The sequence below is a fragment of the Heptranchias perlo genome, chromosome 16 (genome assembly GCF_035084215.1).
Source record: "Heptranchias perlo isolate sHepPer1 chromosome 16, sHepPer1.hap1, whole genome shotgun sequence".
In the NCBI taxonomy this organism is placed as follows: domain Eukaryota; kingdom Metazoa; phylum Chordata; class Chondrichthyes; order Hexanchiformes; family Hexanchidae; genus Heptranchias; species Heptranchias perlo.
This window is the reverse complement of record NC_090340.1, coordinates 11,313,004-11,330,361: the sequence shown is the minus strand read 5'-3', so window position 1 is coordinate 11,330,361 and position 17,358 is coordinate 11,313,004. Positions and strand designations below refer to the sequence as shown.

Here is a 17,358-nt window from a genome sequence, read left to right as displayed (position 1 = left end):
TTAGTCTGTACTGATCTCACCTGTAGTCTAATCACCTAGTCTGTATTGATCTCACCTGTAGTCTAATCCCTAGTCTGTACTGATTTGACTGTAGTCCAATCCCTAGTCTGTACTGATCTCACCTGAAGTCTAATCCCTGGTCTGTACTGATTTGACTGTAGTCCAATCCCTAGTCTGTACTGATTTGACTGTAGTCCAATCCCTAGTGTGTACTGATTTGACTGTAGTCCAATCCCTAGTCTGTACTGATCTCACCTGTACTCTAATCCCTAGTCTGTACTGATTTGACTGTAGTCCAATCCCTAGTCTGTACTGATTTGACTGTAGTCCAATCCCTAGTCTGTACTGATCTCACCTGTCGTCCAAACCCTAGTCTGTACTGATCTCACCTGTAGTCTAATCCCTAGTCTGTACTGATCTCGCCTGTAGTCTAATCCCTAGTCTGTACTGATCTCACCTGTAGTCTAATCCCTAGTCTGTACTGATTTGACTGTAGTCCAATCCCTCGTCTGTACTGATCTCACCTGTAGTCCAATCCCAAGTGTGTACTGATTTGACTGTAGTCCAATCCCTAGTCTGTACTGATCTCACCTGTACTCTAATCCCTAGTCTGTACTGATTTGACTGTAGTCCAATCCCTAGTCTGTACTGATTTGACTGTAGTCCAATCCCTAGTCTGTACTGATCTCACCTGTAGTCCAATCCCTAGTCTGTACTGATTTGACTGTAGTCCAATCCCTAGTCTGTACTGATTTGACTGTAGTCCAATCCCTAGTCTGTACTGATCTCACCTGTAGTCCAATCCCCAGCCTGTACTGATCTCACCTGTAGTCCAAACCCTAGTCTGTACTGATCTCACCTGTAGTCCAATCCCTAGCCTGTACTGATCTCACCTGTAGTCCAATCCCTAGCCTGTACTGATCTCACCTGTAGTCCAAACCCTAGTCTGTACTGATCTCACCTGTAGTCCAATCCCTAGCCTGTACTGATCTCACCTGTAGTCCAATCCCTAGTCTGTACTGATCTCACCTGTAGTCCAATCCCTAGTCTGTACTGATCTCACCTGTAGTCCAATCCCTAGTCTGTACTGATCTCACCTGTAGTCCAATCCCTAGCCTGTACTGATCTCACCTGTAGTCCAATCCCTAGTCTGTACTGATCTCACCTGTAGTCCAAACCCTAGTCTGTACTGATCTCACCTGTAGTCCATACCCCAGTCTGTACTGATCTCACCTGTAGTCCAATCCCTAGCCTGTACTGATCTCACCTGTAGTCTAATCCCTAGTCTGTACTGATCTCACCTGTAGTCCAATCCCTAGCCTGTACTGATCTCACCTGTAGTCCAATCCCTAGTCTGTACTGATCTCACCTGTAGTCCAATCCCTAGCCTGTACTGATCTCACCTGTAGTCTAATCCCTAGTCTGTACTGATCTCACCTGTAGTCCAAACCCTAGTCTGTACTGATCTCACCTGTAGTCTAATCCCTAGTCTGTACTGATCTCACCTGTAGTCTAATCCCTAGTCTGTACTGATCTCACCTGTAGTCTAGCATGTGTTAGTTCCTTCAAGAGAGGGTGTAGAAGCAGATGGGAAGGGGCAGGTTGGGCAAATACCCATTGGGTGTTAAACGTGTGGTTTTTAAGATCATTACTGCAGTTGGTAATACAACATAGAATTCAAGATTTTGTGCTTCACATCCTTGCACCATAGGCCCATTCTCCAGTCTCTGCCAATGCTACTCTGTAACCTGACGTCAGTGACTCAGTGACTTTTCATCTGGTTTCCTCCCTCTCTCCCTCTCCCCTATCGTGGTGACTCGTGGAATAGTGCAGTGCCAGTTCTCTTCGGTCCCCCTGATTGTTGTCTGTGATACCGTGCCAGTTCTTGCCCAGTTTTAAGAATGTCAGATCTCTTTAGTCTTGGCATATTCAATTTCAAAGAATCATAGAATTTTACAGCACAGGAGGAGTCCATTTGGCCCATGACGCCTGTGCTGGCTCTCTGAATGAGCCACTGACTTCCCATTCCCCTGCTCTTTCCCCATAACTGTGTGAGTCTATGTATGTATATATATATATATATATATATTATATATATATATATATATATATATGTATATATACATAATCTCTCAGCCTTTTGGTAATGTTCTTCACTCTTCAATCGTTGCCAGCTGCTCCCCCTCCCCCACACCCTCGCTTCAGTCACACAGAAGCCATCCAGTTCTGTGGAGCATTTGATCACCTCAGTCTGTACGCCCACCTGGGCAATCACCACCCACAGGTCTCATTCAGCCTGTGGTAACACCAAAGATCACTTTGCCAGATCCATTAATACTGGGTTTGGGGAGATAAAAGATGCAGTTCCTGGTCGACGGCCTTGAGTGAATCTGGCACATTTACCAGGTGTTGCCGGCTGTTTTTCGTGAGATCCTCCTCGTGGGGAGTGTGGGGACACGTGCGCAGTAAAGAAACTACGATTGGGCCCTCCACACTCTGTGGAATGAATGTCTCACGAAAATGGATTACAGAAAGAAAAGAAAGTAAACTTGCATTTACATAGCACCGTTCACCACCTCAGGACATCCCAAAGTGTTTTACAGCCAATGAAGTACTTTTTGAAGTGTAGTCACTGTTGTAATGGAGTCATGCAGCAGCCAATTTGTGCACAGCAGGTCCCACAAACAGCAATGTGATAAATGACCAAATGATATATAAATATTGGCCAGGACACAGGGGAGAACGACCCTGCTCTTCGAAATAGTGCCACGGGGTCTTTTATGAACACCTGAGGGGGCAGATGGGGCCTCAGTTTAACGTTTCATCTGAAAAACGGCACCTCTGACAGTGCAGCATTCCATCAATGCTGCACTGGGTATGTCGGCCTCGATTTTGTGTTCAAGTCTCGAGCGGGGTTTGAACCCATGACGTTGTAACTCAGAGGCGAGAGTGCTACCCACTGAGCCACGACTGACAGAATAGGGAGTGCAGTCAGGGGTGTCGATTAACTGTCTTGTTACACGGACAAATTTCCCCAGTGAGGACATTGACCTTTGCCTCGGAGATGCCACTTTTATGAGTGCAGGCCCTCAACGAGATTAAATGAGCTGCTTGTTTTCTCAAACAGACCATAACTCGTGGCATGAATGCACGCAACAGCCCCCCCCCCCCCCGCGCTGTCTCTCGCCCGCCCCCCCCGCGCTGTCTCTCGCCCGCCCCCCCCGCGCTGTCTCTCGCCCGCCCCCCCCGCGCTGTCTCTCGCCCGCCCCCCCCGCGCTGTCTCTCGCCCGCCCCCCCGCGCTGTCTCTCGCCCGCCCCCCCCCGCGCTGTCTCTCGCCCGCCCCCCCCCGCGCTGTCTCTCGCCCCGCCCCCCCCGCGCTGTCTCTCGCCCGCCCCCCCCGCGCTGTCTCTCGCCCGCCCCCCCCGCGCTGTCTCTCGCCCGCCCCCCCCGCGCTGTCTCTCGCCCGCCCCCCCCGCGCTGTCTCTCGCCCGCCCCCCCCGCGCTGTCTCTCGCCCGCCCCCCCCGCGCTGTCTCTCGCCCGCCCCCCCCGCGCTGTCTCTCGCCCGCCCCCCCCGCGCTGTCTCTCGCCCGCCCCCCCCGCGCTGTCTCTCGCCCGCCCCCCCCCGCGCTGTCTCTCGCCCGCCCCCCCCGCGCTGTCTCTCGCCCGCCACCCCCCGCGCTGTCTCTCGCCCGCCCCCCCCCGCGCTGTCTCTCGCCCGCCCCCCCCGCGCTGTCTCTCGCCCGCCCCCCCCGCGCTGTCTCTCGCCCGCCCCCCCCGCGCTGTCTCTCGCCCGCCCCCCCCGCGCTGTCTCTCGCCCGCCCCCCCCGCGCTGTCTCTCGCCCGCCCCCCCCGCGCTGTCTCTCGCCCGCCCCCCCCGCGCTGTCTCTCGCCCGCCCCCCCCGCGCTGTCTCTCGCCCGCCCCCCCCGCGCTGTCTCTCGCCCGCCCCCCCCGCGCTGTCTCTCGCCCGCCCCCCCCGCGCTGTCTCTCGCCCGCCCCCCCCGCGCTGTCTCTCGCCCGCCCCCCCCGCGCTGTCTCTCGCCCGCCCCCCCCGCGCTGTCTCTCGCCCGCCCCCCCCGCGCTGTCTCTCGCCCGCCCCCCCCGCGCTGTCTCTCGCCCGCCCCCCCCGCGCTGTCTCTCGCCCGCCCCCCCCGCGCTTTCTCTCGCCCGGCCCCCCCCGCGCTTTCTCTCGCCCGGCCCCCCCCCGCGCTTTCTCTCGCCCGCCCCCCCCCGCGCTTTCTCTCGCACGGCCCCCCCCGCGCTTTCTCTCGCCCGCCCCCCCCCGCGCTTTCTCTCGCCCGCCCCCCCCCGCGCTTTCTCTCGCCCGCCCCCCCCCGCGCTTTCTCTCGCCCGCCCCCCCCGCGCTTTCTCTCGCCCGCCCCCCCCGCGCTTTCTCTCGCCCGCCCCCCCCCGCTTTCTCTCGCCCGCCCCCCCCGCGCTGTCTCTCGCCCGCCCCCCCCCGCGCTGTCTCTCGCCCGCCCCCCCCCGCGCTGTCTCTCGCCCGCCCCCCCCCGCGCTGTCTCTCGCCCGCCCCCCCCGCGCTGTCTCTCGCCCGCCCCCCCCGCGCTGTCTCTCGCCCGCCCCCCCCGCGCTGTCTCTCGCCCGCCCCCCCCGCGCTGTCTCTCGCCCGCCCCCCCCGCGCTGTCTCTCGCCCGCCCCCCCCGCGCTGTCTCTCGCCCGCCCCCCCCGCGCTGTCTCTCGCCCGCCCCCCCCGCGCTGTCTCTCGCCCGCCCCCCCCGCGCTGTCTCTCGCCCGCCCCCCCCGCGCTGTCTCTCGCCCGCCCCCCCCGCGCTGTCTCTCGCCCGCCCCCCCCGCGCTGTCTCTCGCCCGCCCCCCCCGCGCTGTCTCTCGCCCGCCCCCCCCGCGCTGTCTCTCGCCCGCCCCCCCCCGCGCTGTCTCTCGCCCGCCCCCCCCGCGCTGTCTCTCGCCCGCCCCCCCCGCGCTGTCTCTCGCCCGCCCCCCCCGCGCTGTCTCTCGCCCGCCCCCCCCGCGCTGTCTCTCGCCCGCCCCCCCCGCGCTGTCTCTCGCCCGCCCCCCCCGCGCTGTCTCTCGCCCGCCCCCCCCGCGCTGTCTCTCGCCCGCCCCCCCCGCGCTGTCTCTCGCCCGCCCCCCCCGCGCTGTCTCTCGCCCGCCCCCCCCGCGCTGTCTCTCGCCCGCCCCCCCCCGCGCTGTCTCTCGCCCGCCCCCCCCCGCGCTGTCTCTCGCCCGCCCCCCCCCGCGCTGTCTCTCGCCCGCCCCCCCCGCGCTGTCTCTCGCCCGCCCCCCCCGCGCTGTCTCTCGCCCGCCCCCCCCGCGCTGTCTCTCGCCCGCCCCCCCCGCGCTGTCTCTCGCCCGCCCCCCCCCGCGCTGTCTCTCGCCCGCCCCCCCCGCGCTGTCTCTCGCCCGCCCCCCCCGCGCTGTCTCTCGCCCGCCCCCCCCCGCGCTGTCTCTCGCCCGCCCCCCCCGCGCTGTCTCTCGCCCGCCCCCCCCCGCGCTGTCTCTCGCCCGCCCCCCCCGCGCTGTCTCTCGCCCGCCCCCCCCGCGCTGTCTCTCGCCCGCCCCCCCCGCGCTGTCTCTCGCCCGCCCCCCCCGCGCTGTCTCTCGCCCGCCCCCCCCGCGCTGTCTCTCGCCCGCCCCCCCCGCGCTGTCTCTCGCCCGCCCCCCCCGCGCTGTCTCTCGCCCGCCCCCCCCGCGCTGTCTCTCGCCCGCCCCCCCCGCGCTGTCTCTCGCCCGCCCCCCCCGCGCTGTCTCTCGCCCGCCCCCCCCGCGCTGTCTCTCGCCCGCCCCCCCCGCGCTGTCTCTCGCCCGCCCCCCCCGCGCTGTCTCTCGCCCGCCCCCCCCGCGCTGTCTCTCGCCCGCCCCCCCCCGCGCTGTCTCTCGCCCGCCCCCCCCGCGCTGTCTCTCGCCCGCCCCCCCCGCGCTGTCTCTCGCCCGCCCCCCCCGCGCTGTCTCTCGCCCGCCCCCCCCGCGCTGTCTCTCGCCCGCCCCCCCCGCGCTGTCTCTCGCCCGCCCCCCCCGCGCTGTCTCTCGCCCGCCCCCCCCGCGCTTTCTCTCGCCCGCCCCCCCCGCGCTGTCTCTCGCCCGCCCCCCCCGCGCTTTCTCTCGCCCGCCCCCCCCGCGCTTTCTCTCGCCCGCCCCCCCCGCGCTTTCTCTCGCCCGCCCCCCCCGCGCTTTCTCTCGCCCGCCCCCCCCGCGCTTTCTCTCGCCCGCCCCCCCCGCGCTTTCTCTCGCCCGCCCCCCCCGCGCTTTCTCTCGCCCGCCCCCCCCGCGCTTTCTCTCGCCCGCCCCCCCCGCGCTTTCTCTCGCCCGCCCCCCCCGCGCTTTCTCTCGCCCGCCCCCCCCGCGCTTTCTCTCGCCCGCCCCCCCCGCGCTTTCTCTCGCCCGCCCCCCCCGCGCTTTCTCTCGCCCGCCCCCCCCCGCGCTTTCTCTCGCCCGCCCCCCCCGCGCTTTCTCTCGCCCGCCCCCCCCGCGCTTTCTCTCGCCCGCCCCCCCCGCGCTTTCTCTCGCCCGCCCCCCCCGCGCTTTCTCTCGCCCGCCCCCCCCGCGCTTTCTCTCGCCCGCCCCCCCCGCGCTTTCTCTCGCCCGCCCCCCCCCGCGCTTTCTCTCGCCCGCCCCCCCCGCGCTTTCTCTCGCCCGCCCCCCCCGCGCTTTCTCTCGCCCGCCCCCCCCGCGCTTTCTCTCGCCCGCCCCCCCCGCGCTTTCTCTCGCCCGCCCCCCCCGCGCTTTCTCTCGCCCGCCCCCCCCCGCGCTTTCTCTCGCCCGCCCCCCCCGCGCTTTCTCTCGCCCGCCCCCCCCGCGCTTTCTCTCGCCCGCCCCCCCCGCGCTTTCTCTCGCCCGCCCCCCCCGCGCTTTCTCTCGCCCGCCCCCCCCCGCGCTTTCTCTCGCCCGCCCCCCCCCGCGCTTTCTCTCGCCCGCCCCCCCCGCGCTTTCTCTCGCCCGCCCCCCCCGCGCTTTCTCTCGCCCGCCCCCCCCGCGCTTTCTCTCGCCCGCCCCCCCCGCGCTTTCTCTCGCCCGCCCCCCCCGCGCTTTCTCTCGCCCGCCCCCCCCGCGCTTTCTCTCGCCCGCCCCCCCCGCGCTTTCTCTCGCCCGCCCCCCCCGCGCTTTCTCTCGCCCGCCCCCCCCGCGCTTTCTCTCGCCCGCCCCCCCCGCGCTTTCTCTCGCCCGCCCCCCCCGCGCTTTCTCTCGCCCGCCCCCCCCGCGCTTTCTCTCGCCCGCCCCCCCCGCGCTTTCTCTCGCCCGCCCCCCCCGCGCTTTCTCTCGCCCGCCCCCCCCGCGCTTTCTCTCGCCCGCCCCCCCCGCGCTTTCTCTCGCCCGCCCCCCCCGCGCTTTCTCTCGCCCGCCCCCCCCGCGCTTTCTCTCGCCCGCCCCCCCCGCGCTTTCTCTCGCCCGCCCCCCCCGCGCTTTCTCTCGCCCGCCCCCCCCGCGCTTTCTCTCGCCCGCCCCCCCCGCGCTTTCTCTCGCCCGCCCCCCCCGCGCTTTCTCTCGCCCGCCCCCCCCGCGCTTTCTCTCGCCCGCCCCCCCCGCGCTTTCTCTCGCCCGCCCCCCCCGCGCTTTCTCTCGCCCGCCCCCCCCGCGCTTTCTCTCGCCCGCCCCCCCCCGCGCTTTCTCTCGCCCGCCCCCCCCGCGCTTTCTCTCGCCCGCCCCCCCCGCGCTTTCTCTCGCCCGCCCCCCCCGCGCTTTCTCTCGCCCGCCCCCCCCGCGCTTTCTCTCGCCCGCCCCCCCCGCGCTTTCTCTCGCCCGCCCCCCCCGCGCTTTCTCTCGCCCGCCCCCCCCGCGCTTTCTCTCGCCCGCCCCCCCCGCGCTTTCTCTCGCCCGCCCCCCCCGCGCTTTCTCTCGCCCGCCCCCCCCGCGCTTTCTCTCGCCCGCCCCCCCCGCGCTTTCTCTCGCCCGCCCCCCCCGCGCTTTCTCTCGCCCGCCCCCCCCGCGCTTTCTCTCGCCCGCCCCCCCCGCGCTTTCTCTCGCCCGCCCCCCCCGCGCTTTCTCTCGCCCGCCCCCCCCGCGCTTTCTCTCGCCCGCCCCCCCCGCGCTTTCTCTCGCCCGCCCCCCCCGCGCTTTCTCTCGCCCGCCCCCCCCGCGCTTTCTCTCGCCCGCCCCCCCCGCGCTTTCTCTCGCCCGCCCCCCCCGCGCTTTCTCTCGCCCGCCCCCCCCGCGCTTTCTCTCGCCCGCCCCCCCCGCGCTTTCTCTCGCCCGCCCCCCCCGCGCTTTCTCTCGCCCGCCCCCCCCGCGCTTTCTCTCGCCCGCCCCCCCCGCGCTTTCTCTCGCCCGCCCCCCCCCGCGCTTTCTCTCGCCCGCCCCCCCCGCGCTTTCTCTCGCCCGCCCCCCCCGCGCTTTCTCTCGCCCGCCCCCCCCGCGCTTTCTCTCGCCCGCCCCCCCCGCGCTTTCTCTCGCCCGCCCCCCCCGCGCTTTCTCTCGCCCGCCCCCCCCGCGCTTTCTCTCGCCCGCCCCCCCCGCGCTTTCTCTCGCCCGCCCCCCCCGCGCTTTCTCTCGCCCGCCCCCCCCGCGCTTTCTCTCGCCCGCCCCCCCCGCGCTTTCTCTCGCCCGCCCCCCCCGCGCTTTCTCTCGCCCGCCCCCCCCGCGCTTTCTCTCGCCCGCCCCCCCCGCGCTTTCTCTCGCCCGCCCCCCCCGCGCTTTCTCTCGCCCGCCCCCCCCGCGCTTTCTCTCGCCCGCCCCCCCCGCGCTTTCTCTCGCCCGCCCCCCCCGCGCTTTCTCTCGCCCGCCCCCCCCGCGCTTTCTCTCGCCCGCCCCCCCCGCGCTTTCTCTCGCCCGCCCCCCCCGCGCTTTCTCTCGCCCGCCCCCCCCGCGCTTTCTCTCGCCCGCCCCCCCCGCGCTTTCTCTCGCCCGCCCCCCCCGCGCTTTCTCTCGCCCGCCCCCCCCGCGCTTTCTCTCGCCCGCCCCCCCCGCGCTTTCTCTCGCCCGCCCCCCCCGCGCTTTCTCTCGCCCGCCCCCCCCGCGCTTTCTCTCGCCCGCCCCCCCCGCGCTTTCTCTCGCCCGCCCCCCCCGCGCTTTCTCTCGCCCGCCCCCCCCGCGCTTTCTCTCGCCCGCCCCCCCCGCGCTTTCTCTCGCCCGCCCCCCCCGCGCTTTCTCTCGCCCGCCCCCCCCGCGCTTTCTCTCGCCCGCCCCCCCCGCGCTTTCTCTCGCCCGCCCCCCCCGCGCTTTCTCTCGCCCGCCCCCCCCGCGCTTTCTCTCGCCCGCCCCCCCCGCGCTTTCTCTCGCCCGCCCCCCCCGCGCTTTCTCTCGCCCGCCCCCCCCGCGCTTTCTCTCGCCCGCCCCCCCCGCGCTTTCTCTCGCCCGCCCCCCCCGCGCTTTCTCTCGCCCGCCCCCCCCGCGCTTTCTCTCGCCCGCCCCCCCCGCGCTTTCTCTCGCCCGCCCCCCCCGCGCTTTCTCTCGCCCGCCCCCCCCGCGCTTTCTCTCGCCCCCGCCCCCCCCGCGCTTTCTCTCGCCCGCCCCCCCCCGCGCTTTCTCTCGCCCCCGCCCCCCCCCGCGCTTTCTCTCGCCCGCCCCCCCCCGCGCTTTCTCTCGCCCGCCCCCCCCCGCGCTTTCTCTCGCCCGCCCCCCCCCCTGCTTTCTCTCCTCATTGAGCTCAATTTCTTTTGTTTCACTCCCTACAATCTGCTAGCTTTTCACCCTCGAGCTTCGCGTCACCCAGTCACCACTTGCTGATGTACCTCATTGTCTCCTCCTCTTTAACCTTTGTACTATCAGCCACAGGGTCCCACACCTTAGATTATTTTTATTGAGGAATCATCAGTTTGCGTGAACTGCGGCAAGTCTGACCGAACCAAAGGAAGAGGTTGGGTTAACGGCTTGCCCCGGAATCCGAGTGTGTGATTGGGTTAAGCTCTGTTGTTTTATATAAAATTCAGGTTGCTTGCACAAGTCCGTGCACAGTTAAATTTGACTGTCCCTGCTGTAGGCTTCAGTTAGTATATACAAGTCGTTGGCCAATCCCAGTGAATATGCCCCCGTCCCCACTCCACTTATCATTGTTAAACTGTAATCAGTTTTAATGGGTTTTGACAGAAGTGAGTGCGGAGGGTTATTGCTGACTCTAGCTCTTGATTTATGGTTTGTCAGGTTTAATACAAGATAATGGATCAAAAGCACCGTGGCACAGGTTTGGAGTCTGATTGAAGTTCTGAAAGCTGGCAGTGTTTTTATGTTTCTGTTTTAAGGACAGCTTGTTAATATTTCAATTGCTTGCATCATTGGTGAGTTAGGACCTCGATTAGATAGTGGGCATTGGTAGAAGAGACCCCACTGTGTCAGGGCCAGGTCTGTAAGAGCCACACTCTGTCATGAGGGTTTTGGTGATTTAATGTTCAGATTTGGCCAGAACAACATATTGTGCATTTTAGTTATTGCTTCATGCCCTGATTGTCTTTTGGATGAGACGTTAAACCAAGGCCTTGCCTACCTGCTCAAGTGGTCGTTAAAGATCCCATGGCACTATTTGAAGAAGAGGAGGGGAGTTCTCCCCGGTGTCCTGGCCAACATTAATCCCTCAACCAACATCACCAAAACAGATTATCTGGTGTTTTTGTTCATCGCTGTTTGTGGGACCTTGCTGTACACATTGCTTACCTTGTTTATCCACATAGCAACAATGACTACACTTCAAAGTAACCCATTGGTTATGAAGTTGCTTTGGAAAGTCATAAGGCTGTCAAAGGCACTATATAAATGCAAGCTCTTTCTTCCTACTGTGGTTGTGCAAAGGGAGTAGTTTACAAGCCTAGGGATTCCTTTCGCATATTGTAAACTGGGGAACTCAGTGTTACTGTTGAGGTTTGAAATGAAGAGAAAATTCCTCCTCATGAAGCACCTAGTGTAATGAGAGAGTTCATTGAAACACAACCACTGGTTCCTCAGTGCTGAGTGCGAATATATAAACACTGTGCACACACTGTGTGTATGAAGGGTCTAGACAGAGTAGATAGAAAGAAACTGTTCCCATTGGCGGAAGGGTCAAGAACACAGATTTAAGGTGATTGGCAAAAGAACCAAAGGTGACATGAGGAAAAACTTTTTTACACAGCGAGTGGCTAGGATCTGGAATGCACTGCCTGAGGGGGTGGTGGAGGCAGATTCAATCATGGCCTTCAAAAGGGAACTGGGTAAGTAGTTGAAATCCACCTAGCCCTTTTCCTCACACCCTCCCTCAGTACCCCAGCATACAAACAGGAAAAGAAAAGCTGGTCCATCTAGCTTTTCCCATACAGTTGTGCTGCCTTTTTCATCATGTCAAAAATCTGCAGGGCTACGGGGATAGGGTGGGGGAGTGGGACTAGCTGGATTGCTCTTACATAGAGCCGGCGCGGACTCGATGGGCCGAATGGCCGCCTTCTGTGCTGTAACCTTTCTATGATGGTGTTTTTAGTATTTTGGCTCCTTTGGGTTACAGTAAACTGTCTTCCCATTGGTAGACCCTTATCTTGCCTTAACACTCTTGAACACTCAAAACTCTTTTTTTTTCTTTTCTCTCCTTTATGTAATAACGTGTAGTTTCCCCTAATTGGTCTGGGTTTTTGATCTGGTTTGTCGCCTCTCCCAGGAGACTACATGGCATGAAGGGGTTAAGGAATTTCTTGTGATGCCTTTTTCATCATGTCAGCTGTATGGGAGAAGATAGATGGACCAGCTGTTCTTTTCCTGTTTGTATGCCGGGGTACTGAGGGAGGGTGCTAGGAAAGGGACTAGGTGGATTTCGAGTAGGATTGCCCTGGAGTCTCCGGGAATTAAAGATTAATCTCCAGGACATTGCTGTGAGCAACCCAGGAAAAAAAATCATGGCAATAAAAAAGTGTGTGTTAAAAAAAAATGCCTTTGAATACTTTTGTTTACTTGTTTTAAAAATATCGGACATCGGGGTGGGGGGAGGCTGTTTGACTGACAGTCAAGAATCATCCAATCGGGTAATGAAGATGCTATTTGCTTTCCAATTGGCCATGAGAAGGCGGTGCACCGTGAGGATGGACATGTTGGGCGACCAATGGTCGGGGAGTGTGGGGGCGGGGTGGTTGGAGGCAGGTGGTCATGTGATGACATCTCCAGGAATCTGTCCAATCAGAGTTGGCGACCCTAATTTCATGTATAAACCGAGCTGCCTTTTGACTGCTCACTTATTGCTGGTAGAAATGAAGGTACCATTATCCAGGAAAAAAGTTTCAGGGCTGACCTGTGAAAATTGTAAATCTAAATTGGATTAATGTTGTTTAAATGGAGGATTTTTTGTGTTTTGTGGATTGTTCCATGTAAGTGAATCATTAATTGGGATGCTGAGCTCACCATTAATCTCCCCTAATCCCAATTTAAATTGCTGTTTGAAGTCTCAGCAAAGCCTGGTCTGGTCTCCTGGCTACAGATAGTTTACATTGCTGGTATTCATGATGCTGTAACGATAAATCTACAGCAGAACTGTAGCTCCATATAACTTTACAGCCTCGCGCAGGTCCTTATATCAACTTTTATTGCCCTAGTCAGTACAGCGGAGCCTTATCCGAGCAGAACATCCCAACTTACTTCCATTGAAGTCTTGATTTGATAATTTCCTCCTTCAGGATTGAACTGTACGTGGTGTGTGTAATGTGGTGCTCCCGATAGTTTTTTTTAATTCCCTTTTTCTCCATTCCTGAAGGCGCTGACACTCGCTGGGGTACAGTTCCTTGGCCTATTCCCCCTGTAGGCACTGACTCTTTCTCTGTTCTCCTGAAGGTGCTGACACTCGCTGGGACAAAGTCCCTTGGCCTGTTTCCTCTGAACGCACTGACTTTTGTTCTGCAGTGACTTGCTGGGGTACAGTTCCTTAGCTCGTTCCCCTGAAGGCGCTGAGTCTTGCTGGGATACAGTTCTTTGGCTTGTTCCTCTGAAAGTGCTGACTCTCGTTGGGGTACGGTTCCTTGGCTTGTACCCCTGAAGGCACTGCCTTGATCTGTTCCCCTGAAGGGGTTGACTCTGGGACCCTGACAAAGTGACCATTCTTCATGTGAGCCCAAGTCTTAAGCCGACAGCTGACCTGGTTCCATGCATTTGCCAATGCTGGTCTGTGCTGCCCCGGCTGAGGTCAGATAATGCAGCACAACATCAGAAAAGTAGAACCTGTAACTCACAGCCTGTAGCTCACTGACTGACTGATCGGATTAACTCCGTGAGCCCGAGTGAGCGCCGTACAATCGTTCTCAGATAGTTGTGGTCTGATATGGTATAGTTCCTTTTGTTTTGCAGCTGTTTTTTTTCCCATCCCTTACCCCAATACCTTTTTAATGCACATTGGTAAACCTGTTTTTATCTTGTGCAGGATAGACCGTTCACAGGAGACCCTCGACTTGGATGGAATTGTACTGGTGTTAGATCGCCATCTTCATGATACAGTTACAGGGATGATGACTAGAATTGCTGTCTTGAAGTGGTTGTATCATCTTTATATCAAAACACCCAGGAAGGTAAGAGCCATAGGTAAAAGCCAGCGTATTCCCAGCTGTGTATATCTCGGTTCTCAGTTCTGTCCTATTCATATGTTAGTGCTGTAAGCCCAGTGTGTAATACCCTAGTGTGTTAATATCGTAAGCCCAGAGTGTGCAACACTCTAGTATGTGCTGTTATGGTAATCCCAGTGTGTGTTGAACCAGAGTGTGTTATTGTAAGCCCAAGGTGTGTAACACCCTACAGAATCATAGAAAGGTTACAGCACAGAAGGAGGCTATTCTGCCCATCAAGTCCGTGCTGGCTCTATGCAAGACCCATCCAGCTAGTCCCTATCCCTGTAGCCCTGCAAATGTTTTCCCTTCAAGTACTTATCCGGTTCCCTTTTGAAAGCCACGATTGAATCTGTCTCCACCACCCCCTCAGGCAGTGCATTCCAGATCCAAACAACTCGCTGTGTTTAAAAAAAAAAAAAGTTTCTCCTCATATCACCTTTGGTTCTTTTGCCAATCACCTTAAATCTATGTCCGCTGGTTCTTGACCCTTCTGCCAATGAGAATAGTTTTGCTCTATCTACTCTCTCGACCTTCATGATTTTAAATACATCTATGAAATCTCCTCTCGACCTTCTCTGTTCCAAGGCGAACAATCCCAGCCTCTCCAGTCTATCCACATAACTGAAGTCCCTCATCCCTGGAATCATTCTAGTAAATCTTTTCTGCAACCTCTCTAAGGCATTCACATCTTTCCTAAAGTGTGGTGCCCAGAACCGGACACAATACTCCAGTTGTGGCCGAACCAGTGTTTCATAAAGGTTTATCATGACTTCCTTGCTTTTGTACTCTAAGCCTCTATTTATAAAACCCAGGATCCCGTTTGCTTTTTTAACCTCTTTCTCAACCTGCCCTGCCACCTTCAACGATTTGTGCACACATACCCACAGGTGCCTCTGTTCCTGTACCCCTTTTAAAATTGTGCTCTTCATTTATGTTACCTCTCCTCATTCTCCCTACTGAAATGTATTGCCTTGCATTTTTCTGCATTAAATTTCATTTCAAGGCGGGCCAAGTGGAGCAAGTGTCATAGAAAGGGGAGCATTTAGGGAGCAGTGATCATAGTATCATAAGATTTGGAATAACTATGGAAAAGGACATGGACCACTCTCAAGTAAACATACTCAATTGGAGGAGGGCCAATTTCATTGGGATGAGAACTGACCTGGCCCGGGTAAATTGGAATCACAGATTGGCAGGCGAAACTGTAATTGAACAGTGGGTGGCCTTTAAAGAAGAGATGGTTTGGGTTCAGTCTAGGTACATTCCCACAAGGCAGAAAGGTAGGGCAACTAAAGCCAGAGCTCCCTGGATGACAAAAGAGATAGTGAGTAAGATGAAACAGAAAAAATGGGTGTATAACAGATGTCAGGTTGATAACACAAGTAAGAACTAGGCAGAATATAGAAAGTTCAGAGGGGAAGTGAAAAAGGAAATAAGAGGGGCAAAGAGAGAGGATGAGAATAGACTGGCGGCCGACATAAAAGGGAATCCAAAAATCTTCCACAAGCATGTAAACAGTAAACGGGTAGTAAGAGGAGGGTTGGGGCCAATTAGGGACCATAACGGAGATCCACGTATGGAGGCAGAGGGGATGGCCGAGATACTAAATGAGTACTTTGCATCTGCCTTTACCAAGAAGATGCTGCCAGAGTCTTAGTAAAGGAAGATATAGTTGAGATATTGGATGGGCTAAAAATTGATAGAGGAGGTACTAGAAAGGCTAGCTGTACTTAAAGTAGATACGTCACCCGGTCCGGATGGGAAGCATCCTAGGTTGCTGAGGGAAGCAAGGGTGGAAATTGCAGAGGTACTGGCCATAATCTTCCAAACATCCTTAGATATGGGGGTGGTGCCAGAGGATTGGAGAACTGCAAATGTTACAACCTTGTTCAAAAAAGTGTGCAAGGGTAACCCAGCAACTATAGGCCAGTCAGTTTAACCTCAGGGGAAACTTTTAGAAACGATAATCTGGGACAGAATTAACAGTCACTGGATGAGTGTGGATTGATTAGGGAAAGCCAGCTCGGATTTGTTAAAGGCAAATTGTGTTTAACTAACCTGATTGAGTTTTCTGATCAGGTTACAGAGAGAGTAGTTGAGGGCAATGCAGCTGATGTGGTGTATATGGACTTCCAAAAGGCCTTTGATAAAGTGCTGCATGGTAGACTTAACATCAAGATTGCGGCCCTGGAATCAAGGGGGCAGGAGCAACATGGATACAGAATTGGCTAAGTGACAGGGAAGAGAGAGTAGTGGTGAACGGTTGTTTTTCGGACTGGAGGGAGGTGTACTGTGATGTTCCCCAGGGGTCGGTGCTGGGACCACTGCTTTTCTTGATATATGATGTGGCGATGCCGGTGATGGACTGGGGTTGACAATTGTAAACAATTTTACAACACCAAGTAATAGTCCAGCAATTTTATTTTAAATTCACAAGCTTTCGGAGGCTACCTCCTTCCTCAGGTGAACGATGTGGAAATGAAATCCTCGAAATGAAGTCGCATTTATAATTCACAGAACAATGCTTGGTGATAACAGACAGTTTTTTCAACTGCCCGTTGCCAAGGCAATCAGTGTGCAGACAGACAGGTGTTACCTGCCAGGTCTCACAGAATATACAAATCACCAAAAAAAACAACAAACAAAAAAAAACTGAGATAGAGAGGTAGAAACATAGAAAAGACAGCAACTGACCCGTTATATTAAAAACAGATAACATTTGTTCGCTGGTGGGGTAACGTGTAGCGTGACATGAACCCAAGATCCCGGTTGAGGCCGTCCTCATGGGTGCGGAACTTGGCTATCAATTTCTGCTCGACGATTTTGCGTTGTCGTGTGTCTCGAAGGCCGCCTTGGAGTATGCTTACCCGAAGGTCGGTGGCTGAATGTCCTTGACTGCTGAAGTGTTCCCCGACTGGGAGGGAACCCTCCTGTTTGGCGATTGTTGCGCGGTGTCCGTTCATCCGTTGTCGCAGTGTCTGCATGGTCTCGCCAATGTACCATGCTCTGGGGCATCCTTTCCTGCAACGTATGAGGTAGACAACGTTGGCCGAGTCACAGGAGTATGAACCATGCACCTGGTGGGTGGTGTCCTCTCGTGTGATGGTGGTATCTGTGTCGATGATCTGGCATGTCTTGCAGAGGTTACCGCGGCAGGGTTGTGTGGTGTCGTGGACGCTGTTCTCTTGAAAGCTAGGTAATTTGCTGCAAACGATGGTCTGTTTGAGGTTGGGTGGCTGTTTAAAGGCGAGTAGTGGAGGTGTGTGGATGGCCATAGCGAGGTGTTCGTCGTCATTGATGACATGTTGAAGGCTGCGGAGAACATGGCGTAGTTTCTCCGCTCCGGGGAAGTACTGGACGACAAAGGGTACTCTGTTGGTTGCGTCCCGTGTTAGTCTTCTGAGGAGGTCTATGCGATTTTTTGCTGTGGCCCGTCGGAACTGTCGATCGATGAGTCGAGCGTCATATCCCGTTCTTACTAGGGCTTCTTTCAGCGTCTGTAGGTGTCCATCGCGTTCCTCCTTGTCTGAGCAGACCCTGTGTATTCGCAGGGCCTGTCCATAGGGGATGGCCTCTTTGACGTGGTTAGGGTGGAAGCTGGAAAAGTGGAGCATCGTGAGGTTGTCCGTGGGCTTGCGGTAGAGTGAGGTGCTGAGGTGCCCGTCTTTGATGGAGATTCGTGTGTCCAAGAAAGAAACTGATTCTGAGGAGTAGTCCATGGTGAGCTTGATGGTGGGATGGAACTTGTTGATGTTATCGTGTAGTCTCTTCAGTGATTCTTCGCCGTGGGTCCATAGAAAGAAAATGTCGTCGATGTATCTGGTGTATAGTGTTGGTTGGAGGTCTTGTGCAGTGAAGAAGTCCTGCTCGAACTTGTGCATGAAAATGTTGGCGTATTGGGGTG

At 59.0% G+C, this 17,358-nt stretch overlaps 1 protein-coding gene across 1 annotated transcript in view; it reads left to right on the top strand.

The window, feature by feature from the left end:
* Positions 1-17,358, top strand: part of vac14 (vac14 homolog (S. cerevisiae)) — a 296,601-nt gene that overhangs the window by 41,163 nt on the left and 238,080 nt on the right. The window contains exons 10-11 of the mRNA XM_067998261.1: positions 10,054-10,093; positions 13,274-13,418. Of these exons, the coding sequence (XP_067854362.1) occupies positions 10,054-10,093; positions 13,274-13,418 (185 nt within the window). The remainder of the gene's footprint in view (positions 1-10,053; positions 10,094-13,273; positions 13,419-17,358) is intronic.